The following is a 26,201-nucleotide window of genomic DNA, read 5'->3' as shown; positions in this document are numbered from 1 at the left end:
GGTGTAAATAAAGACAGAGTAAAAGTGAGGCAGTCAGTCGGGTATAATGAGTGAAAACAGTGAACGAATTCATTGGCACCTCCAACCTCGCTCGGCTGCTCTCTTGGTGGCGCTGCGAGAGAAGAGGGCCCTGTTGTGGCAAATGGCTCCTTACCTCATCTGTAGCAACAGTTCTGCTGTCATTGCCTCTGGAGGCCGGCCGGCTGGGAGGAGAGACAAGGTTTAATGGAGAATACCCGTTCTGTTTTATTGGTTTAACCTTTATTTATCCAGGTTTGTCCCTACCAAGATTTAAGAACTGTTTTTACAGGCCTGACCTTGCCAAGAAAGCACTACGACATTATAGCAGGTCCATTTTAAATTATTTGATGCTTTAATTAAGAATAAAGACCTATTTTGTATTTTGTTTTACAGTATAACAAGGTGAACAGGGTAGTTTGTTAGTCTTTAGTGATTTATACGCACGCCGTAACCTTTGATAGCTTGCATTTGGCTCGGCCCTCGCACAGAAAGACGAGAGTAAGTAATTCCAGGTTTGTTATTTTTGGAGTGTGATTAGGAAATGTGTGATGAATTGGAGATTAAAGGAGCGGGACAGATTTACGGCCCTTGGAGCACGGTGCTTTAAACTGATTACTGATAAACGTAATCGAAGAAGTTTTGGCGGCGGCTCTCGGGAAGAAAATAAGGTCACTCAAGCCACAAATATGACACGGAGTGACAAATTAGTCATAGTTTATTTGCGTGGTGCGTGATATGAGATGCTAACACGATTCTGTTTATTTTACTGGGATGTGTGCTACCTTCTTTTTTTTTTTACTCCTGGGGAACTGATATTTTTAGCTAAGTACCCCTCATTGAAGACATTGACGTTGAAGTGCACTCTTTTTGCTCCCGGAGTGTCGAGAGTACATCACACTTATATCAATCCTTACACCACCAAATCAGTTCTTGTTATGTGAGATTTTGACAGTCAGTTTGTGAGTGGAAAATGTCTCCCATCTGCTATGTTTTGGCATGCTGTGGAAGCTTTTTTTCTTCTTTTTTTACCAAGCCTTTAAAAGAGCTGCTAACAGTCCTCGGAGGTAAGAGTCGTGGGCCTGTGATCCCACGAGATGTGAGTGTGCTGTGTGTGAACGTGTTTAAAATATGAATTAGCCTGAGCTGTTTTTGCACTCGAACCTTGCTCTTGACCCTGTTAAAAGTTCCACTCAGGTGGCAAACTCTCTTTCTCTTCTCCGCATCGCCGTCTTATTCTGTGTTTTTGTCATCCTGCATGTCTGTCACTCGGTCTCCAGCTCTCTCTGCACGGCACACTCATTACTCTTTTAGTTGCTCTCTATCCTCCCTTGGTTCCCGCTGCAACTCGAAGGCAGCAGGAAAAAGTGAGTGGTGAAGAGATACATGCATTCCTTTTTTTCTATCAGATCTAGCAGAATAATGACTTTTCCTCTTGCAAATTGTGCATGCATGAGCCAAAAAATGAAACCACACAATTTAAATGTGGCAGAACTCCTATGATTTGCACTTATAGTTGCAACACAAGTTTGTTTTACATACTTGTTCTTATCTACCTTGGCAGACTCTGTGTTGTGTTCTTTACTCTGGCAGTGTGAGATTGATCTTATCAGGCTAATAAAGCTCGTTGAACTTGAAAACTGAGGTGACAGAAAGAGACAGACAGATATCTTTCAGCCGTCGGAAGAAATAAAATCAACATCAAACAGACAAGAACGCAAACAAACGTCAAGACAACACAGAGAGGAACCTTGCACTAATGAGCACGCACACGCACACGCACAGCCGCACACACAGGTTTTTCCAGTCCCGAATGCACCTGACAGCCGTGGATGATTTCACTTAAGCAGACCAGGAGATTAGACGTTAAAACACACATTTTGGAGAAGAGACGCGGACAGACTGCATTATATGCATCAACCCAAAGACGCACTCATGACGCGCAAATAATATTTAACACACACATAAACACTCTTCAAAACTGAAGACAGACTGACACATGCGGAGTGCAAATACACCCACAATTCTGAAAAGAAGCGACAAGCAGGAGCATGCATGTGCACACACACACACATATAAACACACACCAACATAAACAGACAGACTGCCATACAGCTAAGCACACAGCTTTGAGCGGGCTGCTTTAATCACAGAGGAGCTAAACAAACACAACTGTCATCACTCTCTCTCTCTCTCACTGTTACACACATATAGAAATATACGCTGACACACACATTCAGTATACATGCAAACACACACACACAAACAGTATATAATTGCCCTATGCTTTCTGTTGTCCATCATCTTCCCCTTCATATCTCACCCTTCTTCTTTCCACTTTCCCTCTCTCAAATCTCTCCCTCGAGCAGTACGCAGGCACAGATGTCAAGATGTATTATTTCGGCTGGCTGGCTCCCATGTTTTGTGTGTGTGTGTGTGTGTGTGTGTGTGTGTGTGTGTGTGTGTGTGTGTGTGTGTGTGTGTGTGTGTGTGTGTGTGTGTGTGTGTGTGTGTGTGTGTGTGTGTGTGTGTGTGTGTTTCTCCTGCTTTCCTCTTTTGGAAACAAGAATAATGGTGGGGGGTGGTGAGGAAGAGGAAGGGGGCTGTACTGGGAAAGATTAGTCAAACATTTCTGTATTACAACGTATATGCCTTTTATAGTCTAACATATACATTACAAAGAACACGCACACGCACGCACACACACACACACACACACACAAATGCACGACTCTGTATGCAGGTATTACAGTCATGGTTCAAGGACATTTAAGGCAAGTATGCACACACACACTGGCGCATTGAATTGAATCTATGTTGATCCATTAGAAGGACCTCCATGCTCGTCAGGATTGTGTTATAGCTGAGTCTTGGCTGGTGCATTTAAACACTAAAACTGAGCCAGGTTTAAAGTGCTTTGTGTGTGTGTGTGTGTGTGTGTGTGTGTGTGTGTGTGTGTGTGTGTGTGTGTGTGTGTGTGCGTGCGTGCGTGCGCATACACCGTGTCTACAGTCTATGACATAGCCACTGGTTGAAAGAAAGGCATGCACTGAAAGAAGGAAAGTTAAAGGAGAAAGAAAGGAGAGACTGTTTTCTATGTCTCCAGTCGGGGCCCTAACATGGATGGTGGCGGTGGCCCCTGACATGGAAAGAAATGTTAATAGTAAAAGTACGAGTAATGGGATGATAATTGTAGTCATAGTCAAAATGTGTCACTGCTTTTAACAGATGTTCTCTATACCATGAGAGACGAACACAACAGAGAGTCCTCTGTGCCGTTATTATACATCATTTAGTTCGCCCACCCAAAATCTAACAATTTTTGTTGTTGCTGTGTATCTGCCTCTAGATCAAGACCTAACATTTTTCAAGCCTTTGAGTGCGATCTATTTTCCTATACCTAGCCAGCCAACAAGAGAGTGCAGCCAAGAGTTTTAGCAGCCTTAATGATGTCTAAGGCAGATTCGCCCTCTGTTGGGAAGTACGTCAGCTACAATCCTAAATAAAGTTTTCCTTAATGGCAAATCCAATTGTTTCAAAGGTCTTTCCTATAGGTCTAGTCATGCTTCTGCAGTGGGCAGGGCTTTAACACTTTATCACCATAGAGAGTGTGACAGGAATAATTAGTTGTGTGTGTGTGTTGCAGTGAGAGATGAGAGACCTAGGTACGCATGTGTATTAGACCGTGGACCTTAAATATGCACTCGGGCTCATTAAAATGTTTGATTGTGTTGCACGTTCTTCCTTGAGCGCATCATCTATCACACACACACACGCAAACAAACACACACATGTTCCAGCGGCTGGCGGTTTTTGTCTTTTCTGAGCTCTCATGGAGTTCATTAAAAGCCTTAATTAGACTGACAGTCATGTGTAATTACAGTCTTTAAGATGTATAGCTCCTCTGCAGGCCCACTCCTTCACTGCCTCCTTTCAAAAGTCATTGTTTGGAGGGGAAAACTCTGTGTTCACACATGTGTTTGTGTGTATTTAGGAGCCCTACCCTAACCTAACCAGTTCTGGGTCTTTGACATTTTCCATCAGCATCACCCAGAAAGGAGTGACATTTACGAGGCCATTTTCTCTAACGGCTCCCATGGATTCTGCCTTTTGCCATCTTTCTCTCACATTTTCAGCCTCACTCTTCTTCTTCCTCCTCCTTCACACCCTTCTGCTTCCCTTCTTCTTAATTTAGAAACCCTCCCCTCTGCCCGCCGCCATCTTCCCACTTGCTTTCGCTTTCTTTCTCTCCTGCTACATGTCACAGATCGCTGTCACGTTCCTCCCTTCAGACCGTTGACCCACTTCCCTCTTTTTGTATCGTTCATAGCTTCTTATTTTACCAGACGTTTGTCCTTCAGTCGATCAACTTCTCCCCTTCCTGTTCCCCTCATCTGACAATTTCTATTTTACCAAAAGAAGCATAACCCAGATATCAAACCAAAAAGCAAGAAAAAGGCTCGACGTTATTTGACCGCCTGTCCTTCACAGAGGTTTTATATAATCTCAGAATGACTTGGCCTGTGATGTTTCAACATGATAGTGCTTTTTTATAATTGCTTTATATATTTGTGTGATTGATGTAATAAAATATGGATGGATATGATGCAGTTCAAAGTGTTGTTTCAAGTGTTTTTACTACTTTGTCAGGCATAACATTTCAAGGGAACACTGGATCCTGAGATTTGTTTTGATTTTAAAAGCAATAGAAAGATTCAAAATATCAGCTAATAAACAAATCCAAAAATAACCACGGGGGTCAAACTGTATTCTCATCGCTCCCTTAAACAACATCATGCCAATTCTTCAGCAATATTGTTGTCTAAAAGTGACCATCAGCTACAAAGTTGACTCAAAGTCACTTGTATTAAAAGAATCTGACAGCTCCGTGTCCCAGAGGGAAGTTTTGGCTTCAGATACATACTGTGTGTTTCCAAAGATGTTTTTCTTCTCGAAGGTTCTGTGGCATAGTAGGACACATGCGGCGAAGGGTCGCCTCCTCCGCGTCTTCAGCATGTTCGTGGCGAGGTGCCAATGCTGTAATCCTGCAATGACAGACAATGTCACAGCGAGGTTCTGCGTGAGAGGAAGCCCCTACAAAGACGGGGACGGGAAGGCTGGAAACATAAAGGCAATAATTGAAAGGAGAGGCAGAGGGAAATGTTGGAGAGGAGGGAAAGCAAGAGCAACGGGAGGAGAGAGTGATTGCTGCAACAGACAGATTCTTCTTTTTTTCTCTCTCTCTCCTCCTCCCCTGTGATGAAAGTATGACAAACTGACAGGAGACGTGGAACCACACGTCAGGTGGAGTTGTCTCCTGTTTTCCTCTTCACTGCACAGAATTCATGCTTACATTGAGACGGTAAATCAGGCTAATGTGAGACTGAGGGCTTTTATTTAGTGATTGTGTGCTCACACAGGTGTGTTTGTGTGTGGGAGCGCAGAGGGGAGGGTTCTGAGGGCACATTACTGGCCCAAAAAAGAAAGGCGGATGAATGATTGGAGCATTAAAGTAAGAAAAGGAGAGGGAGGAATCTCTCCAGTACTATTATTCATGCGTCGTTTCTCACCCCCCTCCGACTGGTTTAGCAACAGGTGTGTATGTGTCCACCCTGACGAAACACTTGGCTCCGGGCGCTATGAGCCGGACGAAGACACAGAGTATGTTGTAAAATGGCCGTGACATGTTTTCAGTCGGGACACACAAGTCAGCTCAGTGACTTGACAAACATACGTTCATCAAAATCATCATTTGTTGATCATAAGACTGTTCAAAAGAGCTTGTGTTCATGACTTCTTCAATCTTATTGTCAGGAGACGGCAAGTGTTTCACCGTAATTGGAAAAAGAGAAAGCAAGGAGGGGAAAGAGGGAAGTGAGTGATGGACTTCTCTGGGTTAACCCAGATCCAGGCAGCCGCAGGAGGAGTGGACAACCGGAGGTGTTTCGTTTTTATTCTGGGAGTGACTTGGGAATAAAAAAAAGGGCTGGGGAAAAAGAAACATGAGCCAAGAGCAGGAGAGACAGCGAGAGGGAACGACGACGAGGCTGGCGCTGACCCATTTCTCCAGGCCTCCAATCTAGTTTCTCATATAATGCAGAGCGTCTACCCACACGCACTCAGGACCCTTAAGACGGACACATGCCACCAGACAGGCAAACACAGACACACCAGGGTCTCAGACACAGCCATATTCGACGCGACAGCTTCAAGTGTTACTTATCATTCGGTGCGACTGCGGCAAATCCAGTATCACCTCAGCCACCACTGGAAAATATCACGTTCAGACATTCAAACGTGACCGTGAACTCTCCGGGCCACTCAGCCTCCTCTCTTCTGCCCCGTTGGGGTGCGTACCGAGACGCATCTAAAAAGGCTTTGCTTGCCTCTTAAAAAAAAAAAAAAAAAAAAAGAATCTGTGCTATAGAAGTCACTCAGAGATTCACTGATAAGCATTCATTAAGTATTGATAAGTAGTCATTGAAGTATCCATTCAATATGCATGGGGGTCCACTCAGAGGTGCACTTGACAGGGATTGCAGGGATAGCAGTTTCTAGCAGGTTTGTGGAAGTTAACTGATAGATACTCACTACACACAGAACACCACACCGAATGAACTCGCTGCCCCGGGACGGGAACATTGACCCAGTTGTAAGGAACATTGGTCGTGACTGTCCTACATGGGCTGCACTTTACTGGAATTACACAAGGCTCATCCACCCAGTCACCAGGCCTCTTTATAATGGCTCCCTCTTTGCCTTTTCTTTTTTCTTTCCTCGCTTTGTGCCTCTCTTTCTTTATGTTGGTCCATTATGCATGTCCATGCTCTAGCAGTCTCATTTATTTGGCGTGGATTATTTTCTGAAATGGGCAGTCAGACTTATTACGTTTGCTTGTCCACAGTTTGTTTCTCGTCATTTAATTAACATGAGAATGAATGGGAGGAAATGGGCCAATGTGTTTATGCCTACTGATGACTTATCCCTCGTCTCCCTCTGACAGTGACAGTGACCCGTCTCTGCCCTATATATATCTCTTATGGAGGCCATAAACTGCTATAGGGGGTTGTGTGTAGATTGTTTATTGATGCTCAGAGATACAGTGACCATACTGTGCCGCCATTAACCCGCTGTGCGTCAAACCAGATTACGAAGTTGGGAATCTGTCATCAAACTGAACCTTTTGCACACATACATGAAACATTTACATGTACGAGAATGCACACACACATGCACCATGACAATACCCAACTGGATTATCGATATGGCACAAGCAGGGCTGTCTCATAAATCATGACATGAATTTAGTCACGGGCAGACAACAACGTGACACAAAACAGCAGCACTTTTCAGGCTTCCAACAATATTTCTTATTCACTGCCTCAGAACTAAAACCTAAAATGGCACCGGATCTGTCATAAGCAATCAGCCTCCTCTCAGCGTTGTGCGTGCATGGATGTGTTTGTCAGACGCGGAGATCAGGTGCGTTGCACACCCTCGTACTCTTTTTCAGAACTCTGATGGGCGGTAGGAGGAGGAGGCGGGGTGGAGGCTGCTGCGCCGTGGCCCAGTTTGTTTTGTGTGTTTTGGTGCTGGAGATTAATAGGATGTGATTGTCGCCCACCCCTCCAAGCACACAGGACATCGAAAGACGGAGAGACAGAGGGAGGGAGGGGTAGAGGAGAGAGAGAGAGGGGACGAATGAAGAGGCTGGGGTGCATGGTGATTGTAATAGAACAGGATGGATGGAAAGCGAATAACTGCTGAGGATTAATGTCATCGGGCACAGAGGAGAGATCAACCGCACGGAAGCAAAGACACTGAGATCATTTCCTGTGTGTGTGTGTGTGTGTGTGTGTGTGTGTGTGTGTGTTAGTTGCGTGTCTAGGTTTTGAGGTAGTGGTGTCCTCTGTGGAGGCATGTGTGAAATTGGGGGCTTGCGTGAGATTCTTTCTGAATGCATGTGCGTGTGTCGTTGGTCAGCATGTGACACATCATGTGAGTTTTAACCTGTGACCATGACTGAGCTCCTAATGTCGGCCTTTCCTGGGCCCATCGCCTCTCCCGCTTGTTGCTCACACAAATTTGTGCAAGAAAAAAGTTAAAATGGCAAATATCACATTAGCAAGTTTACAAATGTCATACTTGCATTTTAAATCACATTATTACAGAGTACAAATTAAAAAATGTATTATAGGAGAAATGTGGCTTTAATTTGTTCAGGCACAAAGTCATTAGATGTATTTTACCCTTTTTGTATTGTATGTGTCAGATTAAATAAATAAAAAAGTAGATTTCTTTAACAGTAAGCATACTAACCACAGTATCCTTAAATGCCATATATTGGTGCTCTTTCCATGTTAAGCTCATCATGCTGCAGCATATATTGGTGTAAGAAGTATTTTGGCCCAATTTTGATCAGAAATAGGAAAAAGTGTACGTTTTCTATATTTAACAAGCCAACATTTCAACAACATAAGTCTTTATCAGCCCATATCTCTTCCCAACCTCGCCTCATGGGACAAACACATCATCACACTCGTCCTGTCTCCAAACCACATGCGTACTGTCATGTCGCCGTGCAACAGAGGCGCCAAACATGCAGCCATCTTTGTGTTGTCCTTGTTTGTAGCCGGTCCCATTCGTGGATCAAGTGCTACCACAACACAGTCAACAGTGGGCCTTTGTCTGCCTCAACACAACGGCAAACCTGCACTCTTTGCAGAAAAAAAAAAAAGTTTGGAGAACCTCATGCTATGTTGGAGGTAATGTAGTGTGTTGTACATTTGAAGGTGGAATGTGAAAATAATACTCGGGCTGGTGGGTTTTTTTCGAGGGGGAGCTAAAATAATGCCCGTTCTGTTTCGGTACACAACTTAATGCTTCTTTCCCCTTCTTGCCGCCGCAGCGAGGTAATGGCTTGTGATAGCTTCGTTAATGCGTCATAGCCAGGTTGTAAAAGCGCCAAAGGAGATTTATGAAGACGTTTTTAGTTACAGGGCATTTCGATGGTGAGATCGCAATTTTTCTTTTCTTTTTTTTTTTGGGGGGGGGTTCTAGGACGTTGGGGGAAGGAGAAAGAGAGAGAATTAATCCTTCAGCTTCGCCTCAAGGGAGGGGGGATCAGGTTATATGCTCTTCGTCATCTAGATGACACACACGGACCACGGAGAGCCTCTGGAGAGTGTGGACTACAAATTTAAACAGGAAGGCAACTGTAAATCCCACCCCCACGTACCCTCTGCACCCACCCACACACATCCACACACACACACACACACACACACACACACACACACACACACACACACACACACACACCCAAGTGACAAACTAAGTTTTGTTTCTTTTTTGGAGAGTGTGCAAAAGCCAAACAAGTGGAACTAAAAGGAGGATTTAAAAGGCCAAGCTGCTGTGAAGCAACACGTTGGTTTTAGGTTGATTTGCACAGATGGGAACACTTTGCACACACACTGACACACAAACACACACGGAGACATAAACCACTCCAGCCTTAGCATGCACCACTGTGCCCGGGGCCACACAAAAAACACCCACTTGCGTTCGTGTCCTTCACGTTGCGTTTGCATTTGTGATTATCGCTTTGGTTAACTCGACACCCTCATGACGCGACTACCACGGCGTCACTCACCAGAGGCTAGCGGGGGCGCCTCTGTGCTCAGTGGAACGTGAGACGGCATAGCACAGCATGAGCGAGCTCGCTTTGTTCCCTGGCCCTTGTTTGCTTGTTTATTCATTCCTTTTGTTGTTTAATCTGCTCTTTTGCTGCGTGCCACATTCTCAGTTTTGCTCCCTTTAATCTAGTTGTCATCGGAAAAGATGTTCCCACTTCACGCTCGAGGCATGTGTGTGTAATTTGAGTGTTTATGGTACAGTAGCGAGCTTAGACTGTTGCAATAGCTTGGCCACGAATACAGTATTTATGCAGCTCCACTCCAATCTCTCCTATCATAAAAAACCTGCAGCTTCATAACTTGTCAAGTGACATTTATCTGCCTGGGGCTCCTGATGACCCCCTTCCTCTGAGTGCAGTATGTACCCTGTCATCTTCAAGTTAACATATTAAATACTTATATATATGAGGTTTTGCGCAGAGTTTTACCTTTTTAGGCTGCATGCAGGTTACCGCCGCTGGTTAAAAATAAAATCATTTTTATTGAATTTTGTTTGCAGTCCGTGTTCTAAATAGCTGCTAGAATTAAACATCAATCGAACACAAGGACAAAGTTGTTTGAAGTATTAAATGAAATAACTAAATATTTAAAAAATGTATTCATGTGTTCTCTATCAATGAAAACAAAATGTGATTTTTATTGGTTTTACTGTATTAATAATACTGCAATGTGCATAGAATTTAATTATTTTCTTAGACTACCATCAATTCTGAAATCCTGAAGCGTCAATAAGACATTTCTGAGATTAACTGACAATGACACAGTTATATCCACTTAGACTTCTCATTGTATATTTTTGTGGATATTCTTAAACCATTTTTTACTTCTGGGCCCTGTGGTTGCTTACAATTTTGCCTGGTTGATAATGCAGCGTTGGAGCAGTGCATTCTGGGTTAAATTGCCCAAAAAACTCTTGTTTCCATTTCCTAAAACAACATATTGCACCAAAACTTGTAATGTATGTCCCTCCGCAAAATCCCATTTCAACCAGAAATACGTGAGGCAATAAAACAGCACTTCTTGTGACTTTTGAGCAAAGTGAAATGTGAGTCGTGTCCCAAAGTAGACAGACGGACGTGATAGAAATAACAACATCAGCATGTACACAAATTCACATCACTCACATAGGAGCAAGTGTTTTGCTGCGGGAGGCCGGCTGTCACTCAGCATGTGTGGAATATATAACCAGGGCTGCAAAACACACCACAGGAGGGGGAAGGAATAGTGTGGGATGGCAAACATTGAGGTCCGGGCTGCGTCTTAATGCAAATGAGGTCGCTTTGCATAGTCCACTGCACCGGGTGACAGTCAATATAGAGCTGAACGCAATGTCAGACGTAGGGTTTCAGTCCCTGAGTGAGAGAATGATGGGAGACATGATTCCAGTGGAGCCATCTTCCACTTTTACGTAACAGTGGGCCAACTTCAGCAGTGAGAATGAAGGCAGAGAAGAGGTTTGGCCCAGCTCTGACCTTGGTAATAACAAGAGAGACGCCGAGAAATACTCTCATCCAGTCTGTGATCTCTTCGATAGACTAGATACACACTTCTCCCCTGGCCTGCCTGGCTGCCTGCCTCCGTGTGTGCTGTGTAGTCTGATTGAGGTTGACTGCAGTATTATTTCATTAATTAAGTTTTTCCACTTCCTCCGCCTCTCCCTCCTGTCTTCCTGTCGAATGAGGGTGGCGGAGCGACGCCCTTCCTCTCCTCTGTCCTCTGGCGCTTCACATCCCCCCCATCACTGCTGATCATTGTCTCAATTACTCATCCCTCCTCTCCCTCCCCTGTCTCCTTCTTTCTCTCTCTCTCTCTCTCTCTCTCTCTCTCTCTCTCTCTCTCTCTCTCTCTCTCTCTCTCTCGCTCTTCTTCCTCCTTTCTCCTCTTATCTCATCCCAAATTGCTCTATACACTCCTCCCAACTCTCTTTTTTTTTTTTCTCCCTCTGTCCTCCCAAAGTGAGGTGGGAAAGATTTGAGGCGTACCATTCCTACATCTCTCAATCTTCCCCCGCTCTCATCTCACTCTCTCATCGGGATTTCACAGATGTTCTGTGATTATTTCTACCTTGATTTGAATGATAACTATTCCCCCTGAAGTGCAATGAAACATTCAGCATGTACAGTGTTGAGCAACTGAGATTGGGTGGGGGAATATTTTGGATCCACGGACAAAGCACCTGTGATCTCTTTGTTTCGCTTTTGTTCATGTGAAATTGAGATTCACAGAAATAGAGGCACCTGTAACATGCTAATGGCTTTAAGAGGATTTGTTCTGATACAGTTCAGTGTTTTAACTAAAGTTGCCCTTGTGATATTTGTGACCTGTTGGTTGATGATGTTAAAAAATAACTTGCATTTGCAAAATCACATATGTGGAGGCTCTTCTGGTTCACTTTGGCTCTCAGTCTCTGTTTCTCTCTGTCTCCCTCTGTATCCATTACCGCTCCACTTTTCCATAATGGAGACATTAGAGTCTTTTACCTCTCTGCTATCTATCATGTCATTTAAACTCATTCCTTACTTTCTGTTTTTAACTTTTTCTCTGTTCTACCAATTTCCACTCTATGAATCTTGTCTTCCTCCCTCCTCCTCCTCCTCCTCCTCCTCCTCCTCCCAGTGTCCACTGGGCTCTGGGTCATCTCCAGCATCTCACATAGTCTCCTGTCCCCATCATATCACCAACAGCTTGTCACAGGCAATCACTGCATGGCCTCATCCTCCGTTCCTCGCTCTCTTCTTCCTCACCTCCCTCGTCTCCCGTCACCTTCTTGTCCTCCTTCGCGTGTCAGAAGTTATTACTCTCAGAAATCCGCCGCTCGTCTCTCTCAGACCAGTTTAAGGTGTTTACTCCATCCTCCATCCGTTCCTTCTATCAGAGATGCTGCATTAGGTTTGTTGCCCCACAGCCCATCTTCATCACATTGTGTTCCCCTCTGTCCTGCAGTGGAGGGTAAAACCAGGATTTGTAGATTTGAGATAATTAAGGTAGATAATAAATGTTTTATCATTTAGTAATTTTATTTTCATACACTATGCCTCTGGATGACAATATGTAATGAGTGATGTTTAAAAAATAAATGTGATTTGCATTTAATTAGTTTCTTGAATTATAATAGCTTTTTTTTTATTAACTAATAATGAAGACAGTCCCACATAGGAATAGAACATATTTAAAAAATTTATTCCATCATTGTGAAAGATGCAGATGCTGAAAAATAAATGTGTTTTCTGTTTCATAATATAAAATAATAAATAATACATTTCCCACATGGGTAGCCCTTTTGTTGCGACCAAATTTAAAATGCCCTTTAAATGTCAAATTAGCAGTGCTATTAATTCATCTGTACCTAAGAGCACATTCAAAGTATGAGAGAAGCTGTACGTGCAACGTAAGAACAAATATGTTCATACAAGTAGTTCCTGCTTGAGGCACAGTATTTTCTGAATAATGTTCATAACACTTTGCTACAAACTAAATACGACTGAGCGGCCGAAGATATTAAATAAATGCAATGACAGGATTAAGCCCTGATGATTTGGCACACTCTACTTATTTCCATCTGAACTTCATTGAAATAAATTAACTATAAATGAATGTTCCGCCTGCATTAGTGTAACAGGTCTCAGAGAGGACAAACACTATGATTTTAAAATGATTTGGTAACACAACAAATACCCGAACGACTTGAGGTACACACAAACTTTTATCACAGCACTTTATTTAAACCTTCTTTATATATCCCTTCATCCATCTCTGTCTCCTGGCTTTCCTACCACACTGCTGTTCGCCTTGACCCCTGTCTGCTTCTCTCCTCCTCCTGCTTTCACACTCTGCGTCCTGCAGAGATGGAGGGAGAGAGAGTGACGGAGGTGTTAGAAGTAAAGCTTCCTCTCTTTCACACCTCCGTTTCTCTCTCTCCCGAGCCATCCGCCATCCCTCCCTCTCTGCCTCGCTTCAGACAGGCTAATCTATAGCCTGGAGCAGAGTGGTGGGGGGAAAATGATTTTTATATTTCTTTAAGGAGACAAGGTAAGGGTTAGCCCCCGGGGCTATAATGGAAGAAAATAAGGATAGGCGGGTGGTGTGTGCGCAGGGGTGTTTGGGAGGTCGGTGGAAGGAAGAAGAATATGTTTACTGTCTTTTTCCACCGTGGCTGCACATCGGAGAGAACTGTTTCTCGTGCGGTCGGAAAGCGAGTGATGAGTGAAGATTTTCGTAGAAATGACTAAAGCTGACTGCAGCTGCAGAGGTGTGATTCTCATCTCTTCACCCCTCACCTCCTCTTTCTATCCTCCTTTTCTTTTGTCTCTCCTCTTACATGTCTTCATATCTTTATCTCTGCACTCTCCACCGTTTGATCCCTACATTCGGATTCTCGCTCTGTTCATTCCTCCTCCTCCAACCTCTGTGACCTGCAGACCACTGATCTTGACATGCTTTATGTAAGAAGAAATGTTACAGCGGTTCATGCGCGCACACCCTCTTCATGTATGTGCACTTAGTCTGCTTGACCTGCTGTAGCCTCCTTCCTAGCTCCACTAGAAAGAAGCTTGTTGGACTCCAGTACAGGTTAGGATGCTGATTTGAAATGTCAAACTGTATCTCAACTCTTCTGATTAAATTGTTTTTTTTTGCAGTTTAAGAACAGCTCTTAACACTTACAAAGCATATTAAATCCCTCACTGCCTGTAATAACACATCAGTCCCTCAATTTTAAATGGTTAATTCTCTTTATTAAATACATAAGCAGTGGTAGTAATGAGGTATTAAACATTGGAGCTTTAACTCATTCAACACAGTCTGTATTCTAACCAATCAGGTCTAGTTTCTCTATACACACAGTGTTTTGTGTCTCAGGGGCTCCATTTTATTTTATATGCTCTCTTGATTGGATTACCAGCCCATTTTTCCACCAGCCTCTCTACATTACCCCCCTCTCCTGCAATTTCCCCGGCCCGAGCAGCTATTGCAGTCGACTGAAAGCGGTTGAGTCCATGCAGTGCGGCGGGGGTGTTAATTAATTCCAGTGGACTGCTAAATGAGGACTTATTAAAGTGCTGCCGCCTCATAGTTTGACATTTTAGAGCTTCTGGTGGAGTTTTAAATTGCTGCCTCTGAAAATGTCACTGGTTGACTCTGGAATGGCTGACCATATGAATAGAAGCTATTGTTGGCGTCAGCTATAGATTGTGAGAGAGGGAATTTGTGTGGCTTTAATGGATGGGTTTTCACAGTGTGTGTGCGTGTGTGTATTTATATCACCCTTCTACTTGACTAATTGTGTAATTTTGTGTTTCCATCCCTGCAGCTACGTCAGATGGGACGCGTCAAGGCCTGGATAGCATGAGGGGCGGAGTGTGTGCCACGCAAGGCATGAAGGTGGTCCTGAAAGTGGGGCAGAGTAAGTCTTCTCTACTCACTCGTCCTACATTACTTTCTCACACACACACACACACACACACACACACACACACACACACACACACACACACACACACACACACACACACACACACAAGCTCTCCGATATGGACAACTCCTGGAGTCCGCCACACATTGACTTCTTTTCACACTCTTCACTCATTGTTATTCATGCCTCACACACAATCACTTTAACCTAACACACACTCTGACTACAACCATTGGCTCCAGTCCACCGCATCTCACACCATCTCCCATCTGCACAGCACAGAGCGGTACACATTCCTTATCTGCCATGCAGCCTCTTCCACTTTTAAACCATCCCTCTTATCTTCCTCTTTCTTACACACACAGACAAAACGCGCGTGTGTTTTCTCTGAGCATATTAGGGCTCATTAAGTGGTGAGAACAGGAGAGAAGTGTGGGATCAGTCGGCTCTAATGAGCCCTGTTGACTCCCCTCTCACGCTGCCTTTTAACTACTACTGACTAATGCTGGACGCACACATTCAAACACTGAAGGACATGAGCACATACATGAGGCGCAGACTTGCAAACTGAGGTGGTCTTGCAGACGGGCGGACACACACGTACACACACATTTCTCCACACAGGTTGACCTGCCAGCCTAAGCACGATAACAAAGTGACTCTATTTGGGATTAAAGCACACAGTCAGGGATTTTTAATGACTCGTAGCTGCACACACTTCTAATTTGTTTGGAAAATATTCACAGGTAATGACCCTGACATGCAGGCTTGTCAGAAAAGCAGCAAGAAAAAATGCCCATTTTAGCGTTTTCACTGACCTGCGCATTCCTACACATAATAGGCACCTGTCCTTCACACGACCCCCCCTCACACACACTCGCCTATTTCTATTTATTTAGCCTATCCTGTGTTATCAGGCCTTGTGTATTGTAGGTGCTCTTCAGCAATGAGCCAAGTGGCGCTGCTGTGGCTTTATCAGCCCATAAGATCAGCACAGTCAGCTCAGCTCAATAGAAACGCTACCACACACACTTTCCCGTGGCTTTTTCACCACATGGGCAATGAAAATGCTACAAACACATTGAAACCTTTCTGCCACTTTTACACAACTATATGAAGTTTCTAAGACACACACATATTTGTATTTGTCATCTTTCTTTCTCTTATCTCTCTGTCTGTATTTCATCCTCTGTCTTTTTCTATTTTCTCCTCTCCTTCCTCCACTTCTTCTCTATTCCCTCTGCATTTGCTTTTCTTCTCTTTTTTTTAACCCCTTTTCATTCAAGCAACATTGCTCACTTCCTTTTCAATTCCCTTTTCCCCTGTCCTCATCACTTCCCTTTGTCTTCGCATGCTTGCCATCTCTCCTTCCAACTCTCCCTTCTCTGTTATTTTCACTCTTTCTCTGTCTTTCTGTCTTATCTGCTATGTGGCTGAAAGGTCACGTCTGTGTTGTTTGTCTTTTAAAAAGTGCCGTGCCGCCTCATGGTGATCTCTGATGAGATATGCTGCTCTGCTCCGAGGAACACACACACACACACTTGCACCCCCTTACCCCACACGCATACATTGACCTGTCTTCCCTTATTTTATTCTTTATCCATCTTGCTTGCTCTCAGTGTCTGACACACACACACACACACACACACACACACACACACACACACACACACACACACACACACACACACACACACACACACAGCCTGTACCTCCCTCCACTAGCCCCTGTTGACCACACAGCAGTTTCTATTGATCCAGACAACACCGCCCCAACTTCTGTTTGGTTGACTTTCATGAGGGAGCCGCCAGCCAATAGCCTTACAATTATCTAAATGTCAGTATAGGTTGGCTGTCCATGCACACACACATTGACCAATGCACCAGTGTGTGCATGGACTAGATGCAGAGTGTGTTTCTGTTGGTTAATTGCACAGTTTCATCTATAAACACCCCATGGCTTGCTCTCCCCTGCTGCTGCAATGACCAAAAACAGACTTTCTTTTTAAAATGTTTCATAAACTGCAGAGCTAAATGGTCATATCCCAATATAAAACTATATTCGTGCAGCCTACTGTTGGCCAGATGGCACCAAAGTGAACAAAATGTGTATTTGTTGAACCATCTCTCTCAGCGCAGTGAGGAGTGACACTTGTACAATAGGTGTGTGTGTGTGTGTGTGTGTGTGTGTGTGTGTGTGTGTGTGTGTGTGTGTGTGTGTGTGTGTGTGTGTGTGTGTGTGTGTGTGTGTGTGTGTGTGTGTGTGTGTGTGTGTGTGTGACATAAACGCACTTTAATGCCATCACCATTACCGAAGGCTTGCTAGACAGATGGCCTGATTTAGCGACTACAGATTACAAGCCGTTATGGCCTTGTGTAAATTCACTCAGGCCAAAACAACAAACGGCCTCTCTTTAGTTTCCCATCCAAACAAATGGAAAAGTGCTCATACACAGCACATCGAAGCACAATCAATATGTGCTCTCCTATAATGGGAATGGAGGGGAAGGAAGGCTTTATTAAAGCTCCTCTGTCGCTATTTCTCTTTCTGGCTGGCTCTCTCTGTGTTAATGCCACTTATCGCTTTCAATTCTGAGACGGCTGGAGAAGATAATTTTTTCTCATCTTTTTGCTCATATTAAACTTTTTTCTTTTCTTCCACAGGCCAATATGGGCTGCCTCCGAAGAAGGAGCCTCCAGCGGGACGCACCACCAGCAGAAACCCAGGTAAGCAGGAGACCAAATGAAGGTAATCCACAGCCGATCTATCTACAAAATGGATGGAGGGAATAAGCAAAGACTGGTAGATAAAAAGAGAAGCAGTGGGGAGAGGGAGGGAGGAGGCGACAGATGGAGAATGTGCAGCGGTGACATCTGTGGGTCTCTCTATTTAATTCTCTCTCTCTCTCTCTCTCTCTCTCTCTCTCTCTCAGCTGCTTTCTATCCCTCTCCTCTCGGTCTACTCGCCCGGGCCTCCGAGCTAAGTGCTGCAGGCGGGGAATGGATGGCTAATAGCTACCTTGGGAGAAGGACAAGAAAAAGACAGGGAGGAAGAAAGAGACAGGAGGAGAGAGGGAGAAAGGGAGAGAGGGCAGCAGGAGAGAGGGCTAGACCGGCGGCGACATTTCAGAGAGTTATTAGTGTCATTAGTTTGGATGGCCTGGATTCTCTAGTTCCGTCAAGAGAGAGAAAGAAAGAATTGAGAATTACGGAAAGATGAGGGGAGAGAGAAGAGGAGACAGGGGAGTGAGGGAACGGAGTGGGGAGAAGTGGGAGGCACATAAGGAGGAAAAAGAAAAGAATAATTGAAAAGCAAAGAGGAGAAGGGAATAGAAGAAGGAGATGGAAATGGAGAGAGACTAGATTCATGCTCTACCTCAAAGTCATTCAGTGGAGAAAGAACATGATCTGCTCTCAGTTGTGTTCATTTCCTTTTTTTTTCTGTGTGCTTTTGGTGATGAATTTGTGTACGATACCAAATGTGTGAACCAGGGCATTCCCACATTGTCCAATCACTTGTCCATAACGCACATAGGTGAGAAGTGTATGTGTGAAGTAATCAACAATAGTATGCATTGTTTTTACTCGAATGAGACGAATAACACTGGACACACTTATAAGATTTGAATCACACATATAATGAGGGATCTTACACATTCCTGACGCTCAGACGAGGACACATTATCATACACTTATGTGAAGTGATTGTGTTGACTCCTGACACGACAGTTAAGACGGGATTTCTAATCGTCCTGTGAATCATCCCGGATAATAACTGGGATATTGCTGGTTATTCACATTCATTTTGTTTGTTTGTCTCATCTGATCCTCTCTGGGGATGTAAACAAAGACATTATTGGGATATGAACAGATAATGCTCTACACACAAAAGCACACTCCTTCTCAGAGTCATAACTCAAATCAAAACACACAGACATCACACATACACACACACACACACACCGCTCGCTCACTCGTTGCAATGGTGGCAGGATTTCAGATGTCTGGTGAGGATAAACATCCCTAAATCTGTTTGGAAATCATAAAAAGATTTAGATCTTAAAACTTCTGATCTAGTCCCGTAATCATTGGATACAGACCTTTTCCTCACTATCAAAGTAAATCAGTTCATTGCAAATGTGCCAAAATGCAAACTAGTGCTGTCACAATATCATATTTTCACTACACAATTATTGTGGCCAAAATAATTACATTTTATTATCGCAATATCTAAAGACATTTTGAAAAATATATATTAATAAGAATAATAATAATAATAATAATAATAATCAGTCTTTGAGACTATATTTATTATCCCCTGGATTATTTACACAATATAATCATATGTTTATTGTTAGCATTATTAATAAATCTTCAAGTCTGGTATATTGCGACATCCCTAATGCAATGCAATAGCCCGTAGCACTGAGCGTGGATAGTTTAAGGTTCAGTATTCAGACGTTCAGCAAGGTTCACTGTTAATAACTTTGAGTTGCAAAGGTGCTATTGTTACCCTAATAATCTGATATTGAAGTCTGGCACTGTGCACAACGTGACAGTAAGAAGACAATATAAAACTGTGAGATAGCACAAGATAACAGTTTAACGCAGGAAGTGAAGCAATCTTTTCTTTTTTTTGCAGATTCCAGAGCCCACAAACCTCCAGTATAAACCTGCATACAGATATGTGTGTGTGTGTGTGTGTGTGTGTGTGTGTGTGTGTGTGTGTGTGTGTGTGTGTGTGTGTGTGTGTGTGTGTGTGTGTGTGTGTGTGTGTGTGTGTGTGGGTGAAATGAACAGATACAGATTTAGAAGCTTGGCATTACTCCCCTAATTCACTCACTGTTCATTAAAATGTTATGATCTGAATTTCAACTCAGTTTGCCATTGTTGGCACAGTTAGTAGGTTTCCATTATTTGCTCGTTTTGAGAACAGCCTGAGTGAAAGAAAAAAATAAGTATGTTTTTTTTTTTTATGCGCTGCTTCTGCATCTTCTGTTGTCAAACCAGGTATTCATGTCATGCTGTCACTCTCTTAGTAACCAAAACAAAAAAACAAACAGAGAGCGAGAGCAGGGGTGTATGCATGCCCCCTCTGTATCACCATAGCAGTTGATAAAACGCCACAGAGCACGCATGGATAGAGAAAAATTAATTCATAAAAAAAAGCAATCTTATGTGGAAAGCAGCAATAAAATGGCACGATGCATCAGAGTTACTGGTCCATTAATTATGTAATCTTCCCCGATCCTCTTGAATGTATTTATATAGGTTGGTGATGGAAACATGCACTGATTCACACTTTGTTCTGACAACATTTACAGACATTTTTTACACAGTTTAGTGGGAAATGAATTATATTCAAGAAATAGAAGGGGAAGTAGAGCTGGCTCAAAAGCAAAGGCAAAACTATGTTATCACCGTGACCTGTTCTTTCATATTTGACCTGTTGGATCGTTCTCCAAGGTGAAACTCACTAATGAAAAAAAAGAGGGAATAAATCAAGGGGAAAGAAACGTGTCAAAGTCTGAACTTGTGTGACAAAAAAAAAGGAAACACAGGAGGGAGTGAGAAGTGGAAAATAGGGGGAGCGAAAAGAGAAGGCGGAGGTGAGATGAAGGAAGAGGATATAATAAAGAGAGCCGGTGAAAGGCGGTGATCATAATGGAGATGGAGAATGAGGGATGTTGGGTTAATGGAGGGAGGAAAAAAGCGGGAGCATGAGAAGGGAGGGTAATCGACGTCCGGCATTCGCGCTTTGCTTCCAGTCAGTCCAGCGCGACGGGGGGCCTAGCATCAGGGGGATGAGGTGTGCCTGCATGTATTTCCTTGCATGGTTGTGTATGTCCGTATCTTAGTGTGCGTGTCTCCGCATGTGTGCATGCGTTGCGAGGCACTGAGCTCAGAGCAAGGTAGGTCATTACGGCTACAATAACCCGAAGATAGAGAGAACCACGGAGCGAGGGAGGGCGAGGAAGCGGAGGAGACAGACAGGGAGAAAAGAAAGGGATGTGTGCCAAGAATAATGATGGACCAATCCAAAGGCTCTATACAGCAAATTACCGGCCTTAACCAGTTTGCCACACACATTCACACGGTCCAGTGCCAGAGCTTTACCCACCCCTACATCTATAAACATACACACACATACACACACATACACACGTCCAGACCATCATTCACCTGCTGCGTTCTGACCCAACCTCCTGCAGAGAAAACTTGGCGCTCCAAGGCTGTGAAGATCTTAGGTTTCAGACAGACATACAACAGACAGAGGGAGCAATCGGCTGAAAGACCCAAAGATAGTGTGACAGACAGTCTGATAAACAGACAGTCAGATGAAAAGGCAAGCAGGCAGGCAGGAAGGCCAGCAGGCGGGCGGAGTGTGTGGTCGGTCTGGTGGTAGAGGCAGCACGGGGAGGCTCTCTTCATGTGGTCGGCGGTAATGCTAAGTAAATACAGTTTTTAAGGTTAGGGAAATAGAGTGTGTTACCTTGATACACACTGTGGCTTAGCAAGGCTGTCCACAAGAGTATATGCTGCACTGTACTCTCTCACAAGGAGTCTACGGACATCCTTCTCCACTTTATAAGCACTGCTGTCCACTTCATTACATCAATAAAGAGACCACATATAAGCGTCTTGTGAGATTTGCTGCATACTTACTGCATTCCACTGGGTTAAATCTCTGCAGCCTTCACTAGCAGAGCTAAACCAGCACCGTTACTCATGTCGTTGTGGTGCAGAACCATAAGGATTGGTATGTTTATTTAAAAGCTCATGAGCACATAAATTGTGAAAGCAAACTGTGTTATTGCTCTGGTATATTCGTGATGATTAATATGCATATATAAATCAAAGGGAAACACTGAAAGCAGCTTGTGATAGTGTGGATATTGGACTAAGATTGGTTTATGATTTGTTTCAGGCGGAGCAGGGAACTCCACCCAGTCTCGAGGAACCAACAACTTCGGGGGCGAGGGCGGCGAGAATGGGCCCCTTCAGCCCTCCAACATCGCCCTCATCGCCGGAGCCGCGGGAGGCTCTGCCTTCCTCCTGCTGGTTACGGCTGTGATCTGCGTGGTGTGCTACCGCCGGCGGCACGCCAAGCACTCGGACACCCACCACCCTCCACTGTCGCTGTCCTCGCTCACCAGCCCCAAGAGGGGAGGAGGCGGGGGCCTCAGCAGCTCCAACAACAACGGTTCTGAGCCAAGCGACATCATCATCCCTCTGCGGACGTCAGACTCAGCCTACTGCCCGCACTACGAGAAGGTGAGCGGAGACTACGGACACCCCGTCTACATCGTCCAGGAGATGCCTCCTCAGAGCCCAGCCAACATCTACTACAAAGTATGAGACGGCCACTGCTCTGGCCGACTGGACACATCCACCTCCCTCTACCCTTTACCAACCAACCCCCTGCTCCAAATGAAGCCACAGCAAAGCTCGCCATCACTGCTCCGACCCTGAACCCCTCAATACTACCAGTATTGTCCCATGGACCCCCCACTCACTGCCCCGTGAGCTTGGCCTCAGTTGTGTTTCTAGCCATCCCACCCCATTCTCACACAACTGGGCCACCAAGTGTGTGTTAAGGGCAAAGTCGTATTGCTACATAGCCCTTATTAACAAGGTCCTCACAAATGGACAAGAGCCTCTGAGTGCCCCCTTCTTGTTAACTCAGAGCTAAACGAGACCCACCCATGCTGAATTGAAGAGTCGTCCCTAAAAACGCCAGCGTGTGTTACGTGTGTGTGGCAACACACTTTATTTCTAGGAGTATGGACCTGGCGTTGAGACTTGAGATGTTTTACAAAAGAAAAAAAAGTAAAGGACTACAACTAAAAAATATACTACGCCCTTGATCCCACTTAGCGCCGGAGAACTCTGATTTCCAGAGGCCGTACCTGCCCAGCTCAGCACCCCACCCCTCAGAGCTCCACCGGCTAACCAGAGACCGGCCTCTGCCACTAACTCACCAATAGGATTCTAGTTTGTTTGTGTTTGTTTCTCCTGAGAAAATAGGGGCCTCGGACTCAACCAATCAGCAAGCCCGGGCAGGCGGTCACATGACCAGGCCCAGGCCTGAGGAGGCCTGACCAATCGGTGACACTCAGAATCTTGTATATTTTAATAATGTGTGTGTGTGACTGTGCGAGTGTGCATACAACTTGGATAATAATTATGGCGCTGCTGCTCCACATTAGACTTGTGTGTGCAGTTAGTGCGCTTCAGTACAGCAAGTTTGCATATGAGTTTGCATATGCGTGTGTGGGGTTTAGTTTGTGTGTGTGTGTGTGTGTGTGTGTACGCTTTGTGTGTGAGTGACTGTGAGTACGCGTGCGTTCTTTAGACTTGTCTTAAATACCAAAACACAAAATAGTGAGCGAATATCAAAAAAGTGAGATTTTTTTATCGCTATCGACACTTATAGATTATATATATGAATATCCAGTAAATAATTTTAGATGTTTTCTTTCTGTTTTTTTCTGTTTTTCCTTTGTTTTATTATTTGTACCCACTCTGTTAAACTACACCTCTGTTGCTAGACATTTTTTATCTGCTGTTTTTGTTTTTCACAACTTAGAACGACCTTTTCCCTTTGCGTTGTATATTAATTTAATCCCTTTTTTAATTTTCCCAGCGAACAGAGGTTGTGTCTATCTTCCTCTCTTCCCTCTCTCATTCACTCCCTCCCTCCCTTTTTCTCCTCCCCCTCACACCCCTCTGGGGTCTCTGAACTTTGTGTATATTTTTATAGCTCCTTGTACTATGCTGTAGTTTTGAAGTTTAGACCTCGTTTGTGGAAGTGTTGAGGTAGAACCATCTATGAAAGTTATTTTTTTTTCAAACGCTTTTTTTGAAACGCAGAAGTGAAAAGAAGTGAGGGGCGGGGGAGAGGTGGGGAATGGGGAGGGGGGTGAGAGGGGATGAAATGAAAAAGAAGAATAAAGGGAAAAGAACAGGGCGAGAGAGAGTGCTGTCTGGGGAGGAAGGAATAAAGCGGCGTCTGAATGCAGAACTTCAAAAAAATAAAAAAGAGAAAGAGAGGAAGGGAGGGTGGGAGACAAGGAAAGAAAAGACTGTGAAGGAATTGCACACTAAAGAAAAAAGAAGCTGAGGGGAGGGGAGGATGGGAGCGGCAGGAGTGAGAGATGAAGGATCCCAAGGAAGGATGGAGAGAGCAGATGAAAGAGTGGCTGGCGAAGGAGAGAAACATTTTCTTTAACGGAGGGTCTGAGCCTCTTCAACGGATAGGCGATGGACCGACAGTCAAAATGGATTTTGGAGGAGTTGAACTTTAACCATGGAAAGGACAGAAGATCTCATCACACACACCCACACACACAGCTACAGTGACTCGGTCACACTTAACGTTAACGCGAGGTGGCACATTTCAAATTTGCTCCTCTTTTCTGCCAAAATTTGTGTTGAAATGCATCTCTGTGTCACACACACGCTCTCTCGTTTATTATAAAGGCACACATAGTACACTGCTCGCTGCAGACACACACAAGAGAAATCCCCTCCAGCAGTCAGTACATTCTCCCTGTTTTACACACACACACACACACACACCCTCCCACCCAACCTAACACAGATTTTCACACCTTTTAATGACTGTCACAAATGCCTACTGATTGCATTGAATGACATACATTCGCTCTCGCTACCGCTTGCTTTGTACGCACACACAGTTTCACCCACTCTCGACAGAAATGCTGATTGCTTTCATATGACTCTATTTCTGTGATTAAGACTAACCCGGTGGACAGGGGAGGGATGAAGAGAGCGTTTGTGTATGGCGTGTTTTTCTCCTCTCTTTCACACACCCTTACGCCCACACACACACACACACACACACAAACACGGCAGTGCCCAGCACCTCGACCTCGAGGGCAATAACACAATGCTGTGTTCAGAGGTGCAATCACATGTGCATACTTAAAAAAGCAGTTTCGTGTTGCTCAAACATGTTTATGGCTTTTGTGTAAAATGGGTGGCAGAGGAGAGCTTAAGCTTTCATTTTCTTCAGACACACACACACACAAGGCCTCCAGTGATGTAGCCATGTTTTCTGTGTGAAGCCAGTGTTAATTCTGAACCTTAAAACATTTCTCAACTGTGTTTCGTATCAGTATCTAACATCATATAATTAGATATCTTTCATACGTAAATGTCACATTCGTCTGAAATGACTTTGTTCAACACATGATGATGATATTCAGATATGTTTTTATACCATAAATGAGTTTGGATTGTATTTGACTGTATCAAAATTGATTTCAAAGATGAAATAAGGGGGAACACTCCTCAAATTCTTCTTTTTGTACAACTGCCGACTTGTGTTTTTTATGTATGCTGTTAAGTCTATGTCTATTTAAACATGCTCAGAGAACCTATAATATCCTCCAAGCCAAATGAAGTGTCAATTTCTCTCTCTTCAACAACTTCTGCAACTCTTTGGAGCACCCCAATCCAAAATGACAGTATTTTGTTCGAACATGGCTGCTGCCTAGGAGGGGGAAAACACAACTTCTCAGACTTTACGGCGTCAACTCCGACGAAGAAGCCACAGCCCCGTTTTCAGTCCATTTCGCTCCCCCTTCCCTCTCAGCAGAATGTCAAGTATCTCTTGGACTCAAAGTTTTTTTCTTCTTCTATTGTTTGATTTCCATGTCAATGTTATTTCAAAGTTGTGTCTCTGGCTCTCACTGTTTGTGTTTGACTGGTCGACTCAACGTGTTGGCTTTTTTAAAAACCACGGACACAGCCACTGGTTGTCATGTTGAAAAGAGAAAGAAGAAAGTGCTGTTTCTATGGAACGGGGGAGAGAGAAAAAAAGAAGAAGCAGCCACCGCCTAGCTCCCTCACCTCTCCGTTGGTGAAAGTGTGTGTGTGTGCGTGTACATGTGGGTGAGTGTGTGTTTCTTTGTGCCAATAGACAGCAAGCGGAGGCTGCGGAGCGAGGTGGTTCTCATATGTAACGTGTTGAGACTTTGTATTTGGGACACCTCTGTGTGAGAAGGTTTTTTGTGTGTCCTCTCCTCTTCTTCTCTCCTCCTTACCCCCTT

The 26,201-nt window shown here is 44.1% G+C and overlaps 1 protein-coding gene across 1 annotated transcript in view; it reads left to right on the top strand.

Moving 5' to 3' along the window:
- efnb3b (ephrin-B3b) overlaps nt 1-24,015 on the top strand; it is a 71,274-nt gene extending 47,259 nt beyond the window's left edge. Inside the window, exons 3-5 of the mRNA XM_029455156.1 lie at nt 15,022-15,114; nt 17,788-17,850; nt 22,052-24,015. Of these exons, the coding sequence (XP_029311016.1) occupies nt 15,022-15,114; nt 17,788-17,850; nt 22,052-22,482 (587 nt within the window). The 3' untranslated portion in view covers nt 22,483-24,015. The remainder of the gene's footprint in view (nt 1-15,021; nt 15,115-17,787; nt 17,851-22,051) is intronic.
- The last annotated feature ends 2,186 nt before the right edge of the window (nt 24,016-26,201 follow it).

The sequence above is a fragment of the Cottoperca gobio genome, chromosome 18 (assembly GCF_900634415.1).
Source record: "Cottoperca gobio chromosome 18, fCotGob3.1, whole genome shotgun sequence".
NCBI classification, from domain to species: Eukaryota; Metazoa; Chordata; class Actinopteri; order Perciformes; family Bovichtidae; genus Cottoperca; species Cottoperca gobio.
The sequence above is the reverse complement of the archived record's forward strand: the minus strand, read 5'-3'. Positions and strand labels throughout refer to the sequence as shown.